Source organism: Cornus florida, unplaced genomic scaffold, assembly GCF_030987335.1.
Source record: "Cornus florida cultivar Cherokee Brave unplaced genomic scaffold, ASM3098733v1 CherokeeBrave_3.0.0_Hap2_Chr10, whole genome shotgun sequence".
Lineage (NCBI taxonomy): Eukaryota > Viridiplantae > Streptophyta > Magnoliopsida > Cornales > Cornaceae > Cornus > Cornus florida.
In genome coordinates this window covers 60102427-60128455 of record NW_026775580.1, presented here as the reverse complement: position 1 = coordinate 60128455, position 26029 = coordinate 60102427, and the positions used below count along the sequence as shown (strand labels likewise).

The window sequence follows — 26029 nt, the reverse complement described above, 5'->3', positions numbered from 1 at the left end:
GTCTCCGCACACAAGGTCTCCACAATCACCCTCCTTTGGGGCCTAACGTACTCGTTGGCCACACTTTCGGGTGGGCCAGACTCTGATACCATTTGTAACAACCCTCACCTTATTCAGATACAATATTATCCGCTTTTGGCTCCCCTGGACTAGAGACATCTCAAGGGGTCACCCATCTTGGTACTACTCCAGGTTAAGTATGCTTAACTCTGGAGTTCTGGTGGGTTCACAACCATCACGTTGTGTCATAGAAGGGTGTTGCATCTATATATAGCACTTGCCCATCCACACCCATGCGATGTGGGATTGTGCACCTGTAGCTCGCCTAGTGTGGTAGCCTACTGGTGCCACCTACACACGCTCACACACACCCGCCCACAAGGTTGCCACATAAACGATGGAGGCTACTTACTTATTGAGGAGACTAATGGAAAGATATAGAGAGAAGAAGAGTGATCTTCGTATGGTTATTATTGATTTGGAGAAAGCTTATGATAGGATACCAGACCTAATATGGAGAGTTTTAGAAAGGAAAGGAGTCACAAAGGGTTACATTGACTCAATAAAGGTCATGCATGATGGTTGTGCGACTATAGTTAGAACGTCTGTAGAGGAAACAAGTGAATTCTCAATTATTGTAGGTGTAAACACCAAGGGTTAAGTCCATACATTTTTGCCTTGGTAATGGATGAGCTGACAAGACTCATCTAAGATGAGATCCCGTGGTATATGTTATCTGTGGATGATATTGTTTTAGTTGATTAGACTAGAGAAGGAGTTAATGCCAAATTGGCGGTTTGGAGAGAATCTCTATAATTAAAAGGGTTTAAGATAATTCGAAATAAAACTGAATCTAGAAAGACAAATGAGGATGTAGTGTGGATTGAGAATCAAGAGGTACAAAAAAGTGAACATTTTCGTTATTTAGGCTCAATTATTCATAATGAGAGAGAAAATGGAGATGATGTTAACCATATAATCAAGGTAGGAGCCGCATGATGCATCAAATGGAGGAGTGCATCTAGTATATTGTGTGATAGGCTTATTCCCTTACGACTGAAAAGGGAGGTCTATTGAACAACTATTAGACCAACCATACTGTTATGACAAAAGTCGTAAAAGGGAGGTCTATTGAACAACTATTAGACCAACCATACTGTTATGACAAACGCAACGAACCCAAGATAAAACCAAGAATCACGACAGAAAAGTAAACACACCAAACAAAGAACACAAAGATTTAGACGTGGTTCGGCAACAACCTATGTCCATGGTTGGGATCCGGCGAAAGTTTTCACTATATGTAAAATCGGAGATTACACGTTTCAGTCCCTCACTCTGTTTCTGTACAAATTTCAGAGTCTTTCTTACACCACTCCAAACCCTAAGCACCCTTATATATCGGGCTATAAGAGACTAATTAGGGTCCACGTCCCATGAGCAAAAATGGGTCAAAATTTTTTTCCATCCAATGGGTTGTCGGGTCATGAGCGGGTTGTAATACGACCCGACACCAAATTCGGTCCACAACATCACACATACTTTATGGTATCGAATGTTGGGCAGCTAGGAAACAATATTTGCATAAAAGTGAGTGTGGTAGAAATGATAAAATTAAAAATATTCACATTTGGGAGATTGTTGGAGTAGCACCAATTGGAGATATAATGGGAGAAAATCAGTTAAGATGGTTTTGACACGTTACAACCCTCACCCTACCCGACACAATATTGTTTGCTTTTGGCTTCCCCAGATCAGACTTCTCAGGAGGTCACTCATCTTGGTACTACTCCTGCATAAGCACACTTAATTTCAGAGTTCTGATGGGTTCACGGCATAGTTGTTAAAGGCGCGCCTAAGGCTCGAGGCACCTTTTGCGCCTGGGCATAGCTTCAATAAGGTGCGCGCCTTTGATGCAGGTGCACCAAGCGCAAGGCGCAACAATATTGCCTTCTTTTTTGTGTACTTTCTTCCTTCTGTTATATCACTATTATCATTGAAAAATTGGAAGCCACTGATTAATTAAGTGAGTATATATGATGCATGGTTGTTGAGAGGCTTAAGATATTATTTATTTGCAGTCTTTCGTTATAACTTCAGACACTCAATTTTTATCTTGGGTAGTGAGTGGACAATAATTACTCCATGGGCTTATAGATCAAATAAGCGGTGATTATCCCTTTTGTTCGGAAGTTAGATTTATGTATGGATTTTTAGGTAATTAAAAAAAAAAATTGCATAATTTACCCATTGTCTAAATGTCAGGGGTGGTAACGGGTCTCTTAGGGTCGGATTGGTAGGTTTGTGTTATAAAATTGTTTCATCATCAGGTTCGTGTGGGTTTTCAACAGTTTTTCACTCTTAACCGGGGCATGTTTGTATAAGGTCTGCTCTGGAATTTCACCCCCACGTATTTGCTTAGCTTTTATCCATTGGAGGGCATGGTTTCCAAAGTAGTGTCAAAATGAAATAGATCAACAAGCTTAACGGAATTTTGAAAAGTCAAAATTTATACTTATAGATATATGTGTATGATTATTGGCTTTCTAAATTACAGAAGCCTAGATCCATGACTGTGCTTATATCACATGTGTGTACTTTATTTAAACTTTAATAGTTTCATTCATACGTTGATTTAGTTAGTTTTTGCTTAGTGTGTCTGTCTATGTATGCTTATTGCTTTGTGTAGATGTTGGAAGGTTTCATTACCATGGTTTTGCTTTTCAGAGTGCTATCCCTCAAAAGGAGAGTGAGGTGAATTTGACCCTTGGTGGTATTGACCTCAACAATTCAGGCAGGTTGGCTTTCTTCTATGAATTTCACATTTTCCTATTATAATGATATTCTGCACACAGTTGCTATTGTGTCGGTTTTGGGGGGATCTTCACTTACCTCTTGATGTTTGTTTGTTTGTTTTTTTTTTTTTCTACGAGGAATTCTCAGTGTGGATGTAAAAGCAGATAAAAAACTCTTGACCGTGCTCTTTCCTGATGGTCGTGATGGGCGGGCTTTCACACTTAAGGTGCCATATTTTTTTGTCCATTTCTAATGTTGCCTTTAGCAAAATGTTTGAAAACTGATTTTCCTGTTTTTTTACTCATTGGCCAGTTGGCTTTCATAGTGTTAAGTGTGCTTTCTTTATTATCATCTTTTCATTCCAGCTGCTCACAGAATAAAAATATCCCTTTATGTTTTTAAAATTCAAGTGTGCGACCATCACTATTTTAGTATTTTTATGGTGGTTAACACATTTTGATAATTTTATTTGATTTTTAAATTTTGTACCTCAAATCTATGTGGGGTTCCTGTTGTAAATCTTGACAAGAATATAAGATACTTAAGGTGTGCAAATTGCTCATGCCAACAGACCACTTCCAAAGTTTCTTTTCTGCTTGGGAAACAATTATTAAATGAGTGCATTCATGAGCAATTGAATGGCATAGACAGATGCTTTTGGTAGAATGGAAGGACAAAACAAGATTGTGCTTTCAACCTTAGTCTATAGTTAGGTGTTCTCTTTCTCTCTCTCTTTTTGTTTGGCGGCAGCCACCCGCAGGTGGGGGGCAGGCATGTGGAGGATGGTTTTTCCAAGTATTAGTTCATTTTTTCCGCTTCTTTTTCCGAGAAGGGGCCATTAAGTTCAGAGTGAGACTGTCAAGTCGGAATATGAGAACAATCATTTTGAGCAAATAGTATGAAAGGTCATATTCAAATCTACCCCTCATAGTGCCCTTGATTAACAAGGGGCAACATTGGTAATAGCCTTTAGATCTTATTTCTTTTGGAATTATTGCTGAAAATTTGAAGCAGATCAGTGCCAACAAAATATATTCGCTCATAAGGGAAAGAATGTTTTTGAAAAAATATATAGGAGAATAAATATACGTCAGAAAATAGTAATGTTTAGTTAACTTATTGAATCTGACCTGATAATGACTCAAACTAGAGCTTCTTGGGCTCGTTAGTGGTCAAGCCAATGAGTTAATGAGTGCAACAAAGTTATCAGGGTTTTCTCGACCGTCTTGGCTTGTTTATTCTATTAGAGCTGCTTGGATAATTATGATTAATCTTGGTTGAGCTTCCTTAGACTGAAACAAAGTTAACTATGAAAGTATAATGTTTTCATGCAGTCTCTTATCTGTAGATATTATAACGACTTACATAGGGGCTGTTTGGCAACAGTTTATGTTGTGTTTTTGATTTTATATGAAGCAGAAGCAATGTTTTGCTGTGCTGTGATTTATTCTGAAACAGAATTGTGTTTGTTAACTATAGGACTCCTTACTAATTGGAATCGCTTTCTGCTTTGCAGTCACCTGAAAGCAAAATTAGTGAGTTTGATTCTTAGAGTTGAAACAAAAAGCAAAATCACGTTCAGTAATACCTATTCTTATCAGAAATTTGAATGCAAAAAATAGAATGTGTGCTTAATCACAAATTTTCAAAGAATTTTTTATTTTTTAAATGATTCTAAAATAATATGGTTTTTACATTATATTGGCTTTTTAAATTTTTTTTTGCCACTACAGTTGTTCAACTATAGTAGTAAAAACAATTGGTTTTTATTTTTATTTTTTATTCTTATTCTTATTATATTATTTATTTTTTGCTTCTAGATTTGGGCCTTTTTTTCTGAAGTAAATTTGGTAATGCACAAAATGTAACACATGTTACCAAACATGCTTTTTCCACTTGTTAATGTTTTTCTCCAATTTGGTAACAAAAGCATGAAACAAAAACGGTTGCCACAGAGAGTGCTTTTTTGCTTCCTCCTTTCTCTATTTCTCTTTCTCTCTCTCTCTCTATATATATGTTGAAGGGGTAGGTAATGGGCTGTGAATTTTCCTGGCTTGAGGGTTGGTGGTCTAGGCCGATTGGACTTAATTACTGCTTAAGGTTGGCTACTTTTGTGGCATAATTGGGATGTTTTTAAATTTCACTATAATTTGACTAATTTAAACTAATTTTTGAGCTATTGTTGAGCTTATTTTGTGCTAAATACAGCTGAATCAATATTATAACTATTTAGTATTTAAGTTACTACATAATTATTTATATATCTCCTTATTAATTTTTAAATAATAGCTTGTTACTTAATTATTTTTAAGTTATAGTTAAATATTAATTAGTAAGTAATTACTCTTTCTGTCCCCATTTAATTGTCCACCTTTCCTTTTTTGGCTATCCCAAAATAATTGTCCCATTTGAAAAGTCAGAATATAAATCCATTTTTCCATCAATAACCTTTAAATTTTAAAAAATTTCCTACTTTATAACATGCTCATTCAAACTTAAAAGGACAACCTAGTAATTTTAAATGGGGACAATACATTAATTGCATGTTCCCTTATAAAGTTCTACTCCCCAAAAGGGACTTTATGGGACAAAGGGAGTACTTGGTAAGATAAATATATAAATTATTAATATATGAGGTATAGTATTAAAGTATACAAGTTATTTAGTAATATAACTTATATAAGTGTATTTTGTTTAAGTTCTTCCTGAGCAAGTATTTGCTTTTTCAATTGATATGGAATGAGACTTTGAATCAAAGAACGATCATTAATGTAAAGTATATTGTCTCCTGCTTAGACTGAAAAATCCAAAAGAAATTGTTATATCCTCTATTTAAAGGAGAGAAATGTACTTATTTTTATGAAATTCTGGGCTTCCGTACTGGGCCAAGCCTTCCTCTTGTGGGCCTAGGGGGGTGGGCTTAAATCCCAAGCACAGCCCCTCCACATAATGAGCTGCTTGTTCCACCATTGGGCTTGGGCTGAGCGGAGCAGCAACCGGGCTTTTAACAATATGATGTAGCGAGAAAGGTTACTTAAAGTTTATAGATATAGAGTGTGTCAATTGAATGTTAAAGATTGATGGCTTCTTAATGAATAATGATTTTTCAGATATATAAATTTCAATTAGGATTTTAGAAGTAAACACATTCTTGAGATTGTTGAAGGAGTACCAACTGGAGATAAAATGAGAGAGAACTGATTAAGATGGTTTGGTTATGTGCAATGACAGGCAATAGCTACACTGGTTAGGAATAGTTAGGATAAGTTACATGATCCTATGTATGGTAATGGTACTGGAAGAGGAAGACAAAAACTAACATGGGTTTAGATACTTAGGAAAGATATGAAAGCATGTGGTTTAACTAAGACTATGGCCTTAGATTGGAGTACTGAAATAGGATTCATGTATTCATCCCCAGATAGTTGGGAAAGGGCTTTTTTGAGTTGAATTGAGCTGAGTTGTGTATATAGTTGCCTCCTGCCATATAACTGTATCCATCTTGGTTCTGTATAGTTGTAGGTCTTGGTGGGAAAATGATAAACATATAGATTTGCAACCTTTTAGACATAACCTGGTTGCAGTATTCTGGCATACGTAGATGATAGAAACAATTGCTTTTTGGGAAAAATAGTGACAATTCAGTGGAGTTTGAGATGCTTTAGTTTAGCAGGCAACTTATTGGGAAGAAGAATAATCTTGTTGAAATTGGAAAGACTTGGTACAATTGTAAGAATAAGAGTCTTGGGGCCATAATATTTGAGAATAGAGACTCATAGAAGAAAGCACACTTTTGCATCTTGGTGATAGATTGGTTGATAGTTGTTTTATTCAAGAGGGATAAGCATTGAGAAGAAATTGGGGAAACTAGGTGAAATCAAATACTGTTGGAGCAGAGTAAATGCAAAGGAGATTGTGGCGGTGAAGTGAGTTTTTATTTATTTATTTTTTTAATTAATGATCCTGTTCGTCATTCATCATCATCACTACCACCACCGTCACTGTCATAATCATGATTGAGGCTATAGTATTTTTATTCAAGCTGTCCAACTGCTGCTGTGATGCACTCATTAGCTTTTGATCTGCAGGCTGAAACTTTGGAGGATTTGTTTGAGTGGAAAACTGCACTTGAGGAAGCTTTGGCACAAGCACCAAGCACCGCTCTTGTGATGGGGCAAACTGCCATATTAAAGAATGATAAAACTGACACAGCTGATGATTCTTCTGAACAGTGTATGCTCCTTGTTAATATGGCCATTTTTCACATTTATCATTTGATTTAGCTCCTATCTTTGGTTCGCATGCAGTAGATTTGTTGCGTCTGAACTCCTTGATGATTTGTAAAAGTGGTTTGTTGGCATAATCAATGTAAACACAATAATAATTAATCCCTTAATTTTCATGAGTATGCAACATTTATGGCTCATCTACTCTCATATGGTTGAGTATGCTTGGAGCTTGACCTTTTTTGGGGTTTAAAGGGTAGGGGTGAGAAGCTTGACTTCGTTTCAACTCTGTTCTGGTGTAGAATTGTTTGAAAGAATATTTATGACAGTTGTGAAGGTTTTTTCATGGACTTGAAATTGGGATGAGTTTTTCTGATGTGGATGTGTCCTTGGATAGAAACCTGGATAGTTGCTTGATTTGCAATTGTGCTTTGCTTTGTCAAGGAACTGACGTATATCTTTTTTTCTAATTCTCAACAGTGAAGGATAAACAGTCGGTGAAACCCTTGGTGATTGGTAGGCCAATTTTACTTGCTTTGGAAGATATAGATGGAACTCCATCGTTCTTGGAGAAAGCCCTTAGGTTTACAGAAGTGCATGGTGAGATTCTCTTTCTACTGACATTAAAGGTTACACGCTTTTGAAGTTTCAACTTCTTAATTTACTTTACCTTAGAGTAAAAAAAAAAGAAGAAGCAGATGCAGTTCTTAATTCTGTAAACTGGATTGCTTTATTACACACAATCTCTTGTGAATTAAATGATTTTCTAACTTTTTTTTTATTAATATTCAGATCTCATATTGTAGTGAATTGTATTAGTACTTTGTCTAGCGGACAGGCTTTAGCCTTGCAATATAAATACCATTCCAAGGTCTCAAGCGCTGTTTCTTTAAATTGATGACTGGATATATTACTGTATAAGGCATGGGAACAAAATAGTTTGTATGCAATACTTTATTTTATTATGACTTTATTGGAAGCTATGCTTTTCATTGCTTGGTGCAATGGTAAATGCTGAGTTTGAGGAGTCTCAGGAGCAGCCAATTTCTGCATGTTAATGGCAAAAGTTAGTATTGTCTCCTGTCCTCCCCTTCTAGCACCCAGTGTAATACCAGATGAATTTGGAAGGTGTGTTAGGAAGTCATTGATGGAGATAGTATCTTGATCTATTTGGTCGATTTGCTTGCCAGTTACTGATAAGTCAATACACATGCTTACCAATAAGTTAATACACATGATAAATCAACCGTGGTGGAATTTTGAATTAATATTTTTTCTAGTGTATTAATGATCTTTGTATGGCTTATTATGGCCCATTAGAGTTAATTGTAGAACCTGTATTAGGCCTTGTTTTGTTTTCTTCCTTCCCCACAATTTCTTAAAGGTAAAATTTCCACCAAAGACTGTCACAAGTGTCTGCAACCAATTATAAGTCCTTCCCTTTATACTTTTCAAATAGATATATCTATTTTTATGTATGTCTATTTTTCTTAGCATTTGGCAATAATGTTGCAGGAGTCAAAGTAGAAGGGGTCTTGCGGCAAGCTGCAGATGTTGATGATGTTGAACGTCGAGTTCGAGAATATGAACAGGGTTTGTTTGCTTGGACCCACTTGTTTTTGTGATTGACATTTTCCTTTATGTTTATCATTAGTTACAACTTCTTTTACTCACCGGAAATTAAGTTACCCTTTTCATTTTAAAATATGAGTTCATTTTTAAAAATGAAATGATAAAAGCATCCAAAGATGGGGGCCATTTTCTTGGTTGTTTCAGCTATTTATAGATCCTAGTTTTTGCAAATCTAGAATACTACTTTTAATGTTATTATTTTTCATGAAAATTCTTGAAAAATAGTTTTTTAAGCACATCAAAAAAATTTATCTGCATGGTTTTCATGTTTCCATTTTAAAATTCAGAATACTTCTTGGATGATAATGTTCAATGGGCCTTTAGTGTCTCTTCCTTTTGCTTTTGCTTAAGTGGTGTTCTCATGTAGGGGCTGAAATATGGATCATCATTAAATGGGTTCAATCAATGAATGTTTTTTGTTTCATGAAACTTCAAAGATAAACTTTACCGCAACATGTTCATAATTATAGATTGACAAAAGAACTAATAGTACACAACTCAACAAAGTCTTTTCCCAACTATTTAGAGTTGGCTAAATGAATCTTGTGTTGCCATTTGCTCCACATAATACTATAACCTCAGTTAAGACACATTTTATAGTTATCTCAGTTCATGTAAGTTTTGTTCTTCCCCTAGCACTATCATTAGTAAGGATTAAGCACCATGCCACTTTTGTCAACAGGTGCCGCTACTGATTGCTGATGCATATAGACAAACCATTTTCTCACATTTTATCTCTGATTGGTGCTACTTCAACTATCTCATGGAAGTGTTGATTTCTAATTTTATCTTTTTATTGGTTCTTGCCACAAATTTTTTTTTTTTTTTTTTTTCCTAGTTGGTACTCACACAAACTTGTCTCTTATGAGACTTGAACCCCTGACCTCCCTCTGGGAAGTAAGAGACTAAGACCGCTAGGCCACTGGCCGTTGGTAATCTTGCCACATAAAAACCTCAACATTAGCATTTCTTCTATACTCATTCTGTGAATATGTTGTGATACTTGTAAAGTTAGCTGGTCTAATGGCTGTTTTGTGAAATTTACCTTTCAAATTTGAGAGGTATATGCTGAGCATATAATATGCCAGAAGAATTCCTCTAATTCGAATTGATATCATTAACAACTAAAGTTAGGTCATGTTTGATAAAATCGAAATTAAGTATTGAAAAAATTCAAGAGCTGTGTTTTAAGTGCTGAAGTTATATCACCATTTCCCTCTCTTACCCACGACCGCGCACACACAAATGCCCACATGCACATGGACTGGATGGCTTAAGTTACTTGAAGTAATATCATGCACAAGGTTAGCGTCTTCAAGCAAAAAGGCATGCCCTTTTAATTAATTTAAAGTACTTTCTATTTGTTGTTTCCTCCAAAAAAGTAGTATTGCATGATGCAATTGTAAAAGGTCCAGTGGACAAGCATGGAGCTTTGCTACATGGACTGAGTTATTTGTATTGGTTGTGGGTGTGTGTCTAAGTATCGGACATCCCTGATTCTCAAATCTTTGGAGACTTGGTGTGAATTGTGTGATCAAAACTTCGATATGGCTATGTAGACACATCTTTCACATTTAAATACTGGTGAGGATCTCTGTGTCTAGTTTGGTTATGTGGATCAGACACATCCCATACCAATATCCATGTCGTGTCATGTGGACTGGGACACGGATACATTGAGGGGGAATAGGAGAGTCCATGTAACATAGGCATAGGGATGCAACTTTGAATCTTAGAGCATCTATTTATACAAAGTAATGCCAAAGATTATGTATATCTCCAGTTTTTCCCTCCTAACATCCATATTGCCAAGATCAACATTGGGGTGATGGGAATTTTGTTTACTTTCTTCTCTTTTTCTTTTTTAAAACTTTCCCATCATTTTTTAAAATTGAAGATTGAAACAAACATCCTTTAATTTTTAAACAATTTAGAGGGGTTAAATAATATAAATTTGACCTCACTTAATGCTGTGGGTGGCTTTTCTGCAGTTGATGACTCGAGGGTTGTGATTAATGAGTATAATAATTAATTAGTTTTTTTTTTTGTTAGAATACTGTCATACCCATGAATGAAGTTTATTATCTTGTATATATGTGTACATAAACTTTTACCGATAACTGGAATCAGGATACTTTTGGAAAGAACATAATCAAATGGTCAAACACGGAATAATATCATCTGATTGAGTATTGTAGATTAGGAAGCTGATTTGTTTGGTGGTGTCTTGTAAGAGATGTTATATGTTTTCAGTTAATCCACCACGTTTTTCTTAATTTCTTATTTCAATCATGCTCTATAATGTAGGAAAATGTGAGTTTTCTCCACAGGAGGATGCACATGTTATTGCTGATTGTGTCAAGGTATCATTTTTGGTTGAAACAAAATATGTAACTATTTTCGTAGTTTACAACACATCTGGAACCTGTGTTATCTTTATTTATTGTTTTCTTTATTGCACTGTTCCAGTATGTTATCCGCGAGTTACCATCATCTCCAGTTCCTGCATCTTGCTGCAATGCTCTAGTGGAAGCATGTCGTAAGTTTATTTTAACAGTATCTGTTTTAATAGTTCTATTTTTTTTGCTGCTTCCTGAGACACTTGTAATAATGAAAAAAAAAACAAAACCATTACATATTTTGTTGGATGAATCTCATTTGATAGTTTGATGAGTGCATTGAAGATATTATTTGTATTCATCCAGTATATTTAATTTTTTTCATCTCAAGGATCCTTCTGCTACCGATTATGTAATTTTCTTCATGCTGTAAAACCTGACCTACCATTTAGTTATCAAGAACAAAAAAATCTGTCCTACCATTAAAATTAAAATGCAACTTTAACCAAAATCTTTCTTTTTTTTGAGATTTAATGAGATGCAAGCTGTTCAGGAAAACTTGAGGGCTTCAGTGAAAGTATATTGAACAAAATAAAAAATTACTGAAAAGATCACCATCGCTCATTCCATCTGGTCATAAATTTGGATGTATACCACAAAAAACATCTCCTGGCGTTAAATTTTTGTTTTAGTTGACAGAGGAATGTAAAAGAAAAAAAATGATAAAAAGTCCATGCAACTATGTAAATAAATGTATGTATACCACTAAAAACCATCCTGTACGTTCTTCTTTTTTGCTGGGAAGTTGAACAAATTTCAATAGACACAATCGTTATGTACAACCTTGGGCATGTATGTGTTTATATGCATTCTTGGAACTTTGTAGATTTATGTTTTTATTCTCTAGAATGACACGTGGTATTATTGTTTTAGAAACACGTTTGAATCCCTCCCTAGTTACCAATTATAAGTGTAAGAAGTTTGAAATCTTGAGCACCTACAGGTCAATTCTAGGACTTCTCTCTTAAGCCTGTCTTGCTTCTAGAATTTCAAGCATCATACATTACCCAATGAACAAGGAAGGATTTAGCTTTAGCAGGGCAGTGATGAAGGGCAAAGAATGCGTCAGCGTAATGATTTATTTGGGAATTCTTTTTAGTGGGAGGAGAGGACAACCTTACACAATAAGTTATATATATATATATATATATATATATATATATATATATTTTTATAGCTGGATGAAGTTTGAATTTAATGGAAGCACAGTGGGCATGTTGTAAGATTGCTTGCAAGCTGAACACTTACTGTTTACAGGGAATCCATTGAAGTGGAGTATACTAAATGGAGCCTAAGTTGATGTTATCTTACAAGTTTAGTGAACTTTGAAATAAAATTTTGGTAGTTTGGATTGTCAATTGCATCAGAAAAGGATATATCGAGAACTTGCCAATGAAACAAAAAATATATATCTAGTACTGGCTTAGCTAAATTTCATGAACTCTTCCAATAAGTACCAATGGCCATTTTCCAAAAGAGGGATCAACTAAAGTTTTTTTAGCCCTCTAAATTTTTCTATAATGGTAGATTAAAATTCTTTATAACTTACGTAGGCCTGTAGGCTAGTGGTACTTCCTCACCTTCCAAAGTAGAAGGTCAAAGATTCAAAACCCTATAGGGGCAAAGTGGGTGTGTGAGTTTCAACTAGGAAAGAAAAGAAATTCTTTATGACATCTACATTTAATATGAAAGGAAAATAGGATACCGAGTATTTGGAAAAAGTATATGTGGGAAATTTCCAAACTACGGAGAAGTCCTAGTTAAAGTCACTAATATGCTAGGTGCTAGAAACCAAAAATGATAAAAAGAAAACCAAATAATTTAAGAAAACAAGTCAAAAAATGAGAATAATTTCTATAAAAAAGTCATTTTTTAAATAAATAATTATGTAGAGAGCATTTCATAAATAGCATATAACTTTATATATGCATCATTTGAGAAATGAACATCACACAACATGCTTGACCATAGACAAAATCTTCATTGAGTTGCTTGTAACTTTAAATATCTTCACTACTCATGTATAACTGCATGTTCAACTCAGTGTGCATGCATGATAGCTTTGTCAAAAGTAAAAATGATAATATTGTTGAATCATTTGAAACTCCTAAGTTGAAATAATTTGTAACATCATTTGTTTTAATATAAGCTATATGACATAAGTTGGTTCCTTCATTTTTTACATTTAAATGATACTTACTTGAGACAAAAAAATGGCATCATATTTTGTCAGCGCTAAGTTCTAAGGCTGAACTTCAGCTGAATATGAATATAAAAGGCCATTACTTAATGTGGTTGATGAGGGACTTTAAAGGAAGCCCCAAATAGCTGAAAGTTGAAGGATTTAGAAAGAAAATTAAGAATATATAGTACTGGAGTTTACAGTAAGATTGTGGATATGCACGGTGATGTAGGACAAGAGCAACCTCGAATAATTGAAATTAATTGGAGTTATTGGCTGAAAATTCAGATAAATAGAGCTATGGTTCAAGATGTGTTAGTAGAGAAAAAGATTGGAATCAAGAAAAGGATTGGAGTTATTGGCTGAAAATTCAGATAAATAGAGCTATGGTTCAAGATGTGTTAGTAGAGAAAAAGATTGGAATCACACCAACAGGTCTAGGCATCACATCTAGAGAAGGCCTCACACCTTCATATATTGTGAATCACTCACCAAGAAATTTCATATAACATTTTTATTCATTCATTCATTGAGTCACCAAGTTTACATCCTGTCCTTTTTATAGCGTTCTTAGTACTGTAACTCATGTCTCTTGGATTACCCCATAATTGGGGAAGTCAATACTTGACTCTTGGATTACCCCATAATTGAGGTTATTAATATTTGACTCTTGGATTACCCTGTAATTGAGGTAAGCAATACTTGACTCTATAGCATAATAAAAGTAATCAATACTGACTGATGCAATTTGACCACAATTGATGCAATTTACCATAACTATGCAATTTGACCAAACCCCCCAAGTATTCAAGACTCCAAGTGGACCCCACATCATCTAGCACATGCCAATTTTAGGCTCAAGCCTTAGAACCCTCCTTCCCACGCCTTTTATACACTTTTAAAGGCTGGTGCCACTCATCTGTATCATAGGGACTCAAATTTGAAGAGAAAGGTGCTGATTGATAAAACTGAAAATTAGTTTAAAAAAAATTCAAGAGCTGAATTTTAGGTGCCGAAGTTTTTAAGTTATGATTGAAAATAAAGTTTTTATTTTTTGTTTTTTAAATATATATCTTTTTGAATTTTATGCGTTCAAGATTCAGTGACAAGTGAACTCCTGTCACTTAATATTTTACCCAGTATAAGTGGCACTTACCTTTTTTAAGTGATATTCCAATTCGTTATCAAATGCACCTGACTGGATAACCACTTAATCCGTTCAAAAATAAGTGCTGAATTGGGTTATCAAACAACACCAAAGAATGAGGAACGAGAGTAAACTGCTGGAGTTACTAGGCCTAGGCATCACATCTAGAGAAAGTCTCACACCCACAAAATTTGTGAATCACAAGAATTTCCATCCGACAGCTGTTCATTGAATTATTTAATCTGACAAATATTATACCCCCTTTGTTTATATAGTAGTTTCTAGGATCACACTTAAAGAAGGTCACACTCTCATAATTTGTGAATCATCGCAAGAAAATTTCATCATAAAATTGCTCATCCAATCATTGATACCAACATTTCGTTATAGTTGTTTCTGCTCATAAATCATAACATGACTCTAAGATTTACATTATAGTGGAAAAATAGTTCTACTCATAACTATGACCTTTAGACTTGAATCATAATGGAGGTAATCCATAAAATTCACAACTCTTAAACTTTTTAACTAATTACTTTTAGAACCATAACTTAAATAACATTAATAAATTGCACATAAATACTCTAGGATGATAGCTTTAATTGCCTACAAAACTCATTTAAATGATGCATCTTGACCAAAACCCCAATTATGCAAGTCTCCAAGTAAACCCTACATCATCTAGGATATGCCAAATCAGGGCTTGGGTCCTGGAATCCTTATTTCCATGGCTTCTAGTATGGGTTTAAGAACTGTCCTTTCAATGCCTTGTATACACCTTTCAAGGTTGCTGCCACTGATCTCCATCAGTGGTTTGCATTAATTGAGAGTGTTGGTAGGGGTGGATCTGGTAGAGAACTAGACTTTTACATTATTTACAGAAAGGCCCTCAGGCTCAAACCATATCCTCATGCTTGACTAGCCTGAGCTTTAACCTCTACATCAAGCGAAGTCAGCTGAATATGGCATTCTTAACATTGTGTGAAGTATGCTGGATAAAGTTTTTGTTAAACTTCACTTTTTCATTTTAATTCATTAGGTGAGAAGAAAAGAATTCTCCCCATTTTTGGAGACAAAAGTAATATCCAAGTATCAAAATTAAGCTGTTTATGACATTTCTTTCTCATAACCATGTGAAATATGTGAATTTATTTTTTTTATGATCATTACTTGAGTCTTGAGATATACAATTAATGAGTTGATATAGGTATAGTCGGTAAATTAGTGAAAAACAAAGGAGCACTTGCTATCTTGTGTGCTTGTTCTCAGCTTCACCTCTTTTCAATCAAATTGATGTAGCAAATTTTCATTGTTTATACGGTACTATAACAACTGGTCAAAGTCTCAAAGCCTGTACCTCGGATTTTGAATGAACAAGCTGACCATGGAAGATAAGAATAATGAAATTAAAAATTCATTATCACTTCTTCACCATTGGAAATTTTGAGGGATTAATTTAGAACTTGTTTGCTTGGAAAATGTAGTACTTACTGAAAAATTAATGCAACAAAGTGATATAACAACCATTTTGGGCCTACTATGTGAATCCTAGTTTTCTAATCTTCTATATATAGTGTCACTTCTACTGCTGATGGAGAGACAAACATACATCAGAATTTCTTAAAAATAATAAACCAATATTTCTTTTGAGCTTCCACTTGTTCTTCTAGAGCCTTCAACCAGGAACCATGTAATTTACCTACTGGGGCTGTTACTTGTCTCTGTTGCACAATAATTAAAGCACTCAAGCTTTTTTTCTTTGGTCCTTACTCGATCCTCTTCCGTTTACTAGTGCTTCCTGTATTTTTAAGTTCTTTCATTTCTTATTACATTATTTTTTGTTTTCCATGTTACTTCCTCTACCCCAGTTCTGTTGATTTGACAAGCATATTTGTAATATTGGTCAAAATTTACATCAATTGTTACTTTGGTTATGCTTGTTTGCAATTGGATCATATTACTCTCAAGCCTTAATGATGAAGATCAAGGTGCAACTGAAGATCTAAAACCACATATGACCCGTACTAATCATTGGAGAAGCGGAAAAGAAAGATAGAATTAGGGATATTAATAAATTAGGGGTTTTATTTATGCTTATGGTTATTTTTAATAATGTTTTAATTTTAGGGGCATTTTAGTACTTTATTGTTTTAGGGTTTGTTTATGTTTTGCCTATATAAAGGCTTTAAATGTTATCAGACAAATCAGTTTTGAGAAATTGAATATTATCATTGAGTTTGCGAACTACCTTTGTGTCTCTTCTCCCTGTTGTTCTTGCTGTTCTTAATCCCCCTGTCTATCTATCCTACCTTCTTCAATCTGCTTCTCACCCCTATTTGTCTGTCTTCTCTTCTCCCTGTTGTAATGTTACATTTGATTTTGTACTATATGTCTTGTGTTCTTTGAAAACTATGGTTTTCTTGTTTTTTCACTATCAGATAATTTTATTGTCGATTAGGAACTGATCGAGGCATGAGAGTCACTGCTATGCGTTCTGCTATATGCGAAACATTCCCCGAACCAAATCGTCGCTTATTACAGAGGTACCAGAGAGCATGACTTCATTCCTTTTTCCTTGTTACACCAGAATTTGATCATTTTTTGTTTGTAGTAGATTTGTTTACAGTATACCATTTTTTTTTTGTAATTTCCTTTTTGTTCTTGTTCAAATATAGCATTCTTTATTTCTTTTTATTATTATTTTTTATTCTGGCCAAGCATGGACTAATGCTCCAATTCTCTACTATTTGATATTTCTATATATAATTTTTACATTTTTTTTGCCTTTTCCTTTTCTTTAATGGCTCTTATTGGAACAACTGGAGCTCCAAGGTTATCTTCAGGTTTTGTTTTGGTTCCTTGGAATATTTTAAGCAATCTGAGAGGAAAGAGGAAGGATTTAATCTACGACCTTGGTTAGGGTTAGCTAGGATGTACAGGTATTGAACTAGAGTAATTATCACATAAGAAGTTTGAGAATCAAATCAGTCAAATTTCTCTTCCAACTGAGCTTGTGTTCCTTTCGATTTTTGACATCTACCCAGGGAATAATTTTAGTGAACTCATTTTAAAGTTGTAGTACTTTCTCTGAATGATTTTGGCTTCCAAGAAGCTTTCATTTGATAATTGAAATCCACCGACTTTCTCTTAGGCATTTTCCTCATGTGTGTGGTTTTTTAACTTTTCACTCCCTTTTCCTTTGTAAAGTGACCAACCATGTTTCCTTTTCTCTCTCTCTCTATATATGTATATATATATGTTCTTGATCTTTTTCTAGTGAAGAAGTTCTTTTGCTTATATTGAAGATTTCCCTAAATCTTCAATAGCTTAACTAACGTTTCATGGTTTAAATATGCTGCATTTATTTTTAATGAACCACTAATGGAATATTTGATTTTGTTTTTCATTGTTATCCCTTCTGTTATGTTATGACGTGAAATAGTGAAAGGATGGACATGTTGGGAGAAAAGAAAGAAAATCAGCAGTAAATATTTCAAACGCATCATCGCTAAGATAATCATATACTTGATCTATTTGTCTCTTTATACTTTAATAATTTTATGATTCATATTAATTTGAAAAAAAAAAAAAACCAATAAAATAATGTCTTGTGCCTTGAGGACTACACAGTGTTCATAAAGATTAAAATGGCTTGCCTGATCCTTTTGCTTCTGAAAACACTAGTCAAAAGTAAGCATTTAATTCTGTCCAAATCCAAGAAGTTCGGCCATTGTGAGTTCCAATTTTTCTAAGGATAAGTTATAACGAGACGCCAGAATGGCGAAAGTGAGGTGTTGAAGTAATCTACTGTTCGCAGATACTTTATTGGCTTTTTGGTTGTTGTTGTTGTTGCTTTTATATATATATTTTTAAGTTCCAATTTTTCTAAGGATAAGTTATGACAAGTCAGATGCCAGAATGGAGAAAGTGAGGTGTTGAAGTACTCTACTGTTCGCAGATACTTTATTGGCTTTTTGGTTGTTGTTGTTGTTGATGTTTTTGTTTGTTTGTTTGCTTGTTTGTTTTTTTTTGTTTTTTGTTTTATTTTTTTTTTTTCAAAATTGTTGTGCAACAATGGTTGTTTAATTATTTTCAACTTTGTTTTTTCTTAAGTTTTTATTGGTCAATGACTTTTGGCGAAATTAAGACATTTAGTTTTATTTTTCTTTAATTTTTTCTGGGAGAAGGGAGAATGAACTTTTTTAATTTAAAATCTATATGAAATCATTAAGAAACTATTTTGATTGTGATGGTGATCAAAAAAATAATCAGAACTTTTGGCCCATGCTTCCCAGAAAGAACAACGTAGGTTTGCCCCTGATCACTTTGACATGCCAAAACTATCATATTGTGGTGGTAAAGGCATCTGGAGGGCTGGCCGGATCTGGGTAGCAAACTCTTACTGCCAACGAAGAAACAAAAAACTCGCAGCAGCATGCGAACACAATAGGATTTTCGTTAAATTACGTTTTGGTTGCAGTGCAAGAAAAAGCAGTTTCATTTATTTGCTTAAAATTACCAATCTTTAAAGAGGGTTCTTATGGATGATTCTCCATGGAATAATTGTGCAGGATTGATCAATGGCTCCATGGTATAATTTAAATGCAATATATAGAATTAGCAACTTTTCTTCGTTTTTATTTTTCTTTTTATTTCTTCCCCCTCTTCCTCTCCAACGGAAAAAAGAAAGAAACTATAACAATTATAAGCAAGATGCTGGCTATGTTTCATGAATTATGATTAAAATTGAATTAGTATTCTTGTCTTGTATCAAGGCTCTGTTGGATTGGTGAAGCAGTGTTGGGCTAATATGCCCTATTTCGTTTAATTGAAGTTCTTGCTTACCCTGACTTTATTCGATACTTTTCTCATATTTATATACATTGCCTTTTTAATCTGTATCGTTTGTTCATATCGTTCAGAATTCTTTTGATGATGCAAACTGTAGCTTCTCACAAGGCTGAGAATCGAATGAGCTCTTCAGCTGTGGCAGCTTGCATGGCACCCTTGCTTCTTCGTCCCCTTCTGGCGGGTGACTGTGAGCTCGAAAATGACTTTAATGTGGGTGGTGATGGCTCTGTTCAACTTCTGCAAGCAGCTGCTGCAGCTAACCATGCCCAAGCCATTGTTGTAACTTTGCTTGAGGAGTATGATAACATATTTGGGGTATGCTTTTATTATTATTTATAAATTTAACTGCAGTTATTATTTTAAATTTTTTTCTTGTATAGCTATGAATACTCATATACAGGTACTTATGTATGTAAATGCATTCATATCCACATCTCTATAGCTCTAGGCTCCAAGGAACAGGATATGAGTCCAACTTGACCATGTTCTGGGAGCTCCTTTTGATTACTGATGAATATGTGACATAGTATATCCTATCATAACCTTACCTTCCCCTCTTTTCCCCTTAGTGGTATTGAGTTTCATTTCTAAATATTTTTATCACTTGAATACTTTATCACTTGACAATAAACAACCACAAAACAAGAAAAATCTTGTCAACTAGTCAAAGTGTCTCCTCAGACCATAACCAATCAACAATATCTCCTCAGACCATTCGCAAAACTTCCAAATACAGACTTTTTTTTAAGGAGCGCTGCTCACTTACATACAACTGGATAGCCTCATTCTTAATATCTGGAACCTCTTGGTAAACTTCCAATAATTTATCCAAGCCCATCTAGGTCTTGGAGACCAACTATACCAACCTACCCAACCCCCCTAGAAGAGTAAAAAAAAAACTTGTAAAAAACTTAGAAATACCTGATTTCGATAAAAAAAAAAAAACAGCTACTCGCATGACCATGTGCAGGCAGCGTCACCGGGTGTCGCAAACAGCTTAGGGTGGCTGTCACACAAGCCGCAAGGGCCCTTGCGCAGGCCATGTGGCCTAGGTGGCCTTGCGCTGGTCACAAAAAGGACTTAGGTGTCCTTCACATACGCTGCAAGGCTGCTAGAGGTTGTGAAAAGGTGATGGCTCTGATAGCAAGAAGAAATATAAGAGAAATATGTAATGGCTTGAATGAGAACAATCACTCATTCAAAGCTCTGGTATCTATATAAGCACATGTTAATTTTACAAGAAATGAAACTAATTAAAATCACTGCAGATTCTATGCCGAAACATATGCGTAAATTGAGTCAAATTTCATGATTCTATGCGATCATGTCTCAGCTAACACATAGCATAGTGGGTAGTCAACAAGCGATGACATGTTACATTTCTAGTTGAATTTATGTATGTGGATGCTTCGAGAGAGAGAGGTTTGGAGAGGATCCGTTTCCTCGACCAAATGACAGCATTAAGATGAATGGTTAGCATTAGAAGAAGAAAAGAAAAAAAAAAGAAAAAGAAAATCACATATGTAAGAACCAAAAGGTGGTAGTTACTTGTGATAAGATGAAGAAAGTTTCTTAAGATGGTTTACTTGGGTGTAACAAAGAGTAATTGATATATTAATACCAGGCAACAATTTTCCTCTAGTTGAAGGCAATATACAGCTAATTAGGATATATTCACAGGCGCAAATTGTTGATCAGAGTTTTAAAGTCTCGATTAAAGAGGGAATGATTATCTGGGGAACACTGACTGGGTGAAAGAATCACTTAAGATTGCTAACTGCAGTCACTCAATGCTACCAAGCAAAATGTTTGATCTGGAAGGGGGGAATCACTTCAATCCTAAGAAAGAATATTTTGACATAGCATATGATGTTAATATCACAAAAATTGGTTTAACTCATTTTAATTGATTATAGAGATTACATTAAGAGAAATTTGGGACAAGACTTGATATAAGACTGACAAATTCCAATGTAACAAAAATAAAAACCTAAGACAATGCCCCATCAAAGATAGCAACCTCTGGAAGTCAAAACATTTTTCTTTTGGTATCTTAGATAGAATTCAATTTGAAAAAAAAGAAAAAGAAAAAATAAACTTTGACCGTTGAATAAGTTAAAAAGAAAATAAAACATTTCCCACTTGGAATACTCTTTGGTCCACTATGTTACTACATCAGGGAGGCCAAAAGATGGGTTGAGAGATGAGAAAAGACGCTATTGTTATGAAAATAACAAAGGGAAATGGTTGGTAAGAAGGCTTTGTTGAGTTATGCTGAGTTTACCTTTATCATAATAGCAGAAAAATAAATTAATAGATATTGGGGTAGCGGTTCCCTTCTTCATAAGTTCATTGTCATTTATCTGCTGGATTTGAATCTAGATCAAATTTTATTCTCTTGAATTGATGCTATCCATTTGACATCTCAACAAATAACAAATTTTCTTTTAAATGGAATTTCTAGCATTCCCCATACATATAAAATTTCTTCCTGCATTCAAATAAATATTGATACCTTAACCAAATAAAAAATCTTGTATTGTAGGGGTTATGGTGAGGGGTTAGAGGCAAGCGTGGTGTAGTCGAAATTAGATCACAACACTAAGTGATAATATTGATGATTGTCAAAAAAAAAAGAAGAAAAAACGAAGAAGATAAAGTTACACATTTTTTATGAATTGATGGATCATGTCTTAAGGTTATGTAAAATCAAGTTATTGCAGTCTTTCTGTCTATATATTTCTATTATTGATAGCCCAAGTCCAACAATTTTTTTTTTTCTTTCAACTTTCTTCTTTGTTGGTTTGAGCTTAATTAACAAATATAAATGTTGGCAGGAGGGTTCCATGTCGCCCGAACCATACACTGACTCAGAAGTTAGTGGAAGTGAGAGTGAGGAGCTAAGTGATGATGATGAAACCTTCGAAGATGATGAAGCAATGGGGGGCTCTGATGCTTCTGTAGATGATGATCTTGAACATGCATCGAGGAGAACTTGCAACCAGGCTGGTCATGCTGGAGACGATGATATGCATGACAATAAGGTCGGTCCCTTACATCTCAAGTTTACCATCTATACCAAAAATAAAAATAAAAATGGCAACTAATCTGAACCAATGATGCCTAGCCTTCCCATATTCCTGATGCCAGTCTCTTGCAAATGCTTAAAAAGATACACGGTGATCTTGTATGCTAGGTTGTTGGAATAATATGGTAAATTGTGGTGTGACCGCTCTTTCGCATCGACTTATACCCACCATTTCATTTTTGTTAATAAATTCCAGTTATGCTGTTGAGTACAATATTCTTTTCTTATTTTGCTACATCTTGTCTGTGTGTCTTTTCTTCTGTGTTTGCAGCCTTCATTTTTTTGTGCTGTTTGTCCACTTGCAACATTATTTAAGGATGTGAAGAATTTCATTCCTTGACAACTCCACGACTCAACTCTTATATTTTACCATCCTAATGCTGAAATAAAACATGCTTGTGAAAACTTTAGGTCTTAGATCAATCTTTCTTCTATTCTTTTCTTTATGATTTTCCTCCAAATTTTGTGTCACTTACATCTTTCACATTCGATATGTGCTTCTATTTGTCCTCCTTCGTTTCAAATGAGAACAGCACCACCTTTCCAACATCGTGTCTGTGTTCCATCACACGGTTCATCTTGAGTATATCTTTGGTGGATGATTGTATTTGTTTAGTTTTTTTTATTGCTATTTCTTTCTCCATGGACACACACATACCCTATACTTACACTAGGAATTTTACAGATGCAGAGTTCTGACCCCGAAGAAAGAAGTAAATCTGCAACTATATCAAATGAACCTGAACATATAGTTAGGCGACCTGCCGCTTGGGGACGTTCCTCTGTGAGTTAACTATGCTCTCTATTCATGATGCTGTTTCATATTTTTGGGTCTTTTGCTAGTATTCATTCTTTAAATTTTATTCAATTCTTTTTTACTATATAATTAATTAGATGTAAGGTCTTTGTCTCACCAATTTAACTTTCCACAGCCCATTAATTTTGAACTTTCTCTGCTAGAATTTTTTACCTCATTGGTAAAGTAATATTTCTTTTTACACATTTGAGTCCAGGCAAAGAAGAATCTTTCTATGGAATCTGTTGACTCGACTGGGGATGAGTAAGTACTGCTTTATAACCCATTTAAAGCAAAATTTATGCATAGTTGTCTATAAAAAAATTTGTTGTCCTTGAATTTTGTCCAAGTGTAATTGAATGCAGTATAACTTGAGACTATCACTGCTATTACGGATTGATTGGACGATTTAACTGGTAATTGTACTTTTTGGAAAGAAGATTTATTTGTGTTATGGTACAGATTCAAGAGTTTAGGCAGATTTACATCATGTACCACTGCTACTGGCCTATATTATTTATATGACACAGGCACACCCACAACTTGAAAATCTCTGTATAATAATCTGTTACCAAGAATGTTGTAACCTGAACGGGACTGCTTGATGATTGTCACATGATTGTCATAATCTGCAAGGAATAATTTATACCTTTTTAAGAATTTTTTTTTTTTTTTTTGCTAAAACCTTGATCCATGTATATCCATGATTTCTGAATAGTCCTAAGCCCTGGGAAAGAGTGAAAGACTGCAAGAAAGCAGTTGTGAAGACTGAAGGTCTAGCAATTGTTAGCAACATCCCATAACAAACCTGCAATTAATTTTATGGAATTTTTTGAAATTCAAACTTTCAGATTTCCGCTTTTGTGGTCAAAATTGAAGAATTACTATTGACAGAAATTTGAAGCCTTGTCTTCACTTGTCTTTTTCAAATTTAGGAAATACTGCCTAGAGCCACTACTGCTCTCAAGGATGATGTAGTCTTCTTTGGTAATTTGTTTGTGTAATGCAGCCAAATGAGGTTCTGTTTTGAAAATCTGCTTGTCTGTTTATAGTACTTTGCTGCTTAATTCATGCTGTTTTCTTTCTTATCAAGTATGGCAAATATTCTTTTCCAGTTCAATAAGTAGTTTTCATATATTTGCATTGCCTGCTTGTAAAGTATAATTTGATGGTCATAAGCACAAATTTGAAGATGATTTTCTTGTGTATGGAGTTTATATACAGCCAACATTAAATCCCAAGATTAGGTTTGTATGTACCTTCTGAAAGCTTCAATGATTTTCCTTGCAATCTGCATATCATGTCTATTTAATCAACAGGGAAACACATCTGATCTTGATTACTTTTAGCTTTCTCTAAAAATTTTCTATAACTTGGTTCACATTTATGACTTGACTCTTTCTAAATGACTCAATATTGTTCACTACATCTAATTCTTTTGACCCATCCTTAGGGATGAAATTCAGAGGCACGAGGACACTAAAATTGACTTCCAAAGTAGAATTTCAGAAGAGGTAGATACTTCAATTATATTTTTCTTATGAAATAATATATAGTGGAATTGGTTTCTAATATTTGGTTTTCATCATACACATTCTATTTCACATTATAGGCTCAAGGGAATGCAATTCTACAAGAAAGTCTGGAAAGACGAAAGAAGTTTTTGCATGAACGTCATCTAGCTTTTGAGCAAGATGTAAGTGCTAGATAGGAGAATGTCCTTTCCTACCTATCATATTTTTAAGTGTATTTAGTTCTCTTCTATTTACATTTTGTTATTTATGCTAGTCTAATGTCGATTTGGTTAGTAAAAGTAAAGGCTTATGTTCTGATTTTAATACAGTTTGTTCTGGCTTGGAATATAATTCAATTTAACTCAATAGAGCCTTGTCCCGCAATATCGAGTAGGCTAAATGAATCCTGTTCTTTCGACTTTATCTAACACTACACCATTAATAATGCACACGCTATTGAATCTTTTCTTAACATTTCAATTCATATTAATTTTGGTCTTCATTTTTTCCTAACATTTTAACACTGACTGTGCCACACTTTCTTGGTGGTCAGTTTTTGGTCCTCACTGCACATAATTGAATCATCTTAGTCAATTTTTTCTTATTTTGTCTTCAAGCTACTTTAACCATCTCAGATGTAATGTATTTCTAGTTTCCTCCTTTTTTACACCACATCCGGCTCATTTTATATGCTTCTTGTTTTTAGCTACCCAATGTTTTGTCTCATAAAGTAAGTTGAGTTTGTAATTCTTTTATAGAACTTCTCTCTGACTGCTCAATATACTATAAACATTCCTCAATTTATCTCATTCTACTTCAATTCTGTTAGCATCATCACTATAATCTCTCCCTCTTTATGAATAATCAAGTGTATGTAGTGGATCGCCCTTTGATATCTCTTAATTCTCAATCTAAATTACATTCCGCCTTGTATTTCTTTGCTAAAATTACATTTTGTATATTCAGTTTTAGTTTTACTTACCTTAAACTCTCTTTGATTTTAAAGCTTCTCTATAATATATATTTGGCAATTATCCTAATTTAATATATTAATCATGACAATATTTTTATCTAATAAAATGCACCTTGGGAACTCATTTTGAATGTATTTTGTCAGTTCATCCATAATTAGGAAAAAAATTAGGGTACTAAGGCTAATAATTGATCTACGCTTACAGGAATTGAAAATTTCTTTTTTTTCTTCATTCAGTTACTGTGGTTATAGCTGCATTATCCTATCGCTAAATCTATTTATGACTCATTTATTTTCTAAAATCAACCATATTATATTTCCAAGGGTCTTATAACTAGTTTTCTTCATATTTATAAAAACCATATGAAGAATCTTCTCCTTACATCCTTCCATTAGTCTCGTTAGTAAGTGTTCATAATCATATG

At 34.3% G+C, this 26029-nt stretch overlaps 1 protein-coding gene across 1 annotated transcript in view; it reads left to right on the top strand.

The window, feature by feature from the left end:
• LOC132278575 (rho GTPase-activating protein REN1) overlaps window positions 1–26029 on the top strand; it is a 48118-nt gene that overhangs the window by 7668 nt on the left and 14421 nt on the right. Inside the window, exons 7-20 of the mRNA XM_059780395.1 lie at window positions 2728–2798; window positions 2944–3022; window positions 6885–7029; window positions 7503–7622; window positions 8538–8615; window positions 10962–11017; window positions 11124–11193; window positions 16841–16925; window positions 19305–19548; window positions 22071–22277; window positions 23007–23105; window positions 23335–23381; window positions 24571–24631; window positions 24730–24813. Of these exons, the coding sequence (XP_059636378.1) occupies window positions 2728–2798; window positions 2944–3022; window positions 6885–7029; window positions 7503–7622; window positions 8538–8615; window positions 10962–11017; window positions 11124–11193; window positions 16841–16925; window positions 19305–19548; window positions 22071–22277; window positions 23007–23105; window positions 23335–23381; window positions 24571–24631; window positions 24730–24813 (1446 nt within the window). The remainder of the gene's footprint in view (window positions 1–2727; window positions 2799–2943; window positions 3023–6884; window positions 7030–7502; window positions 7623–8537; window positions 8616–10961; window positions 11018–11123; window positions 11194–16840; window positions 16926–19304; window positions 19549–22070; window positions 22278–23006; window positions 23106–23334; window positions 23382–24570; window positions 24632–24729; window positions 24814–26029) is intronic.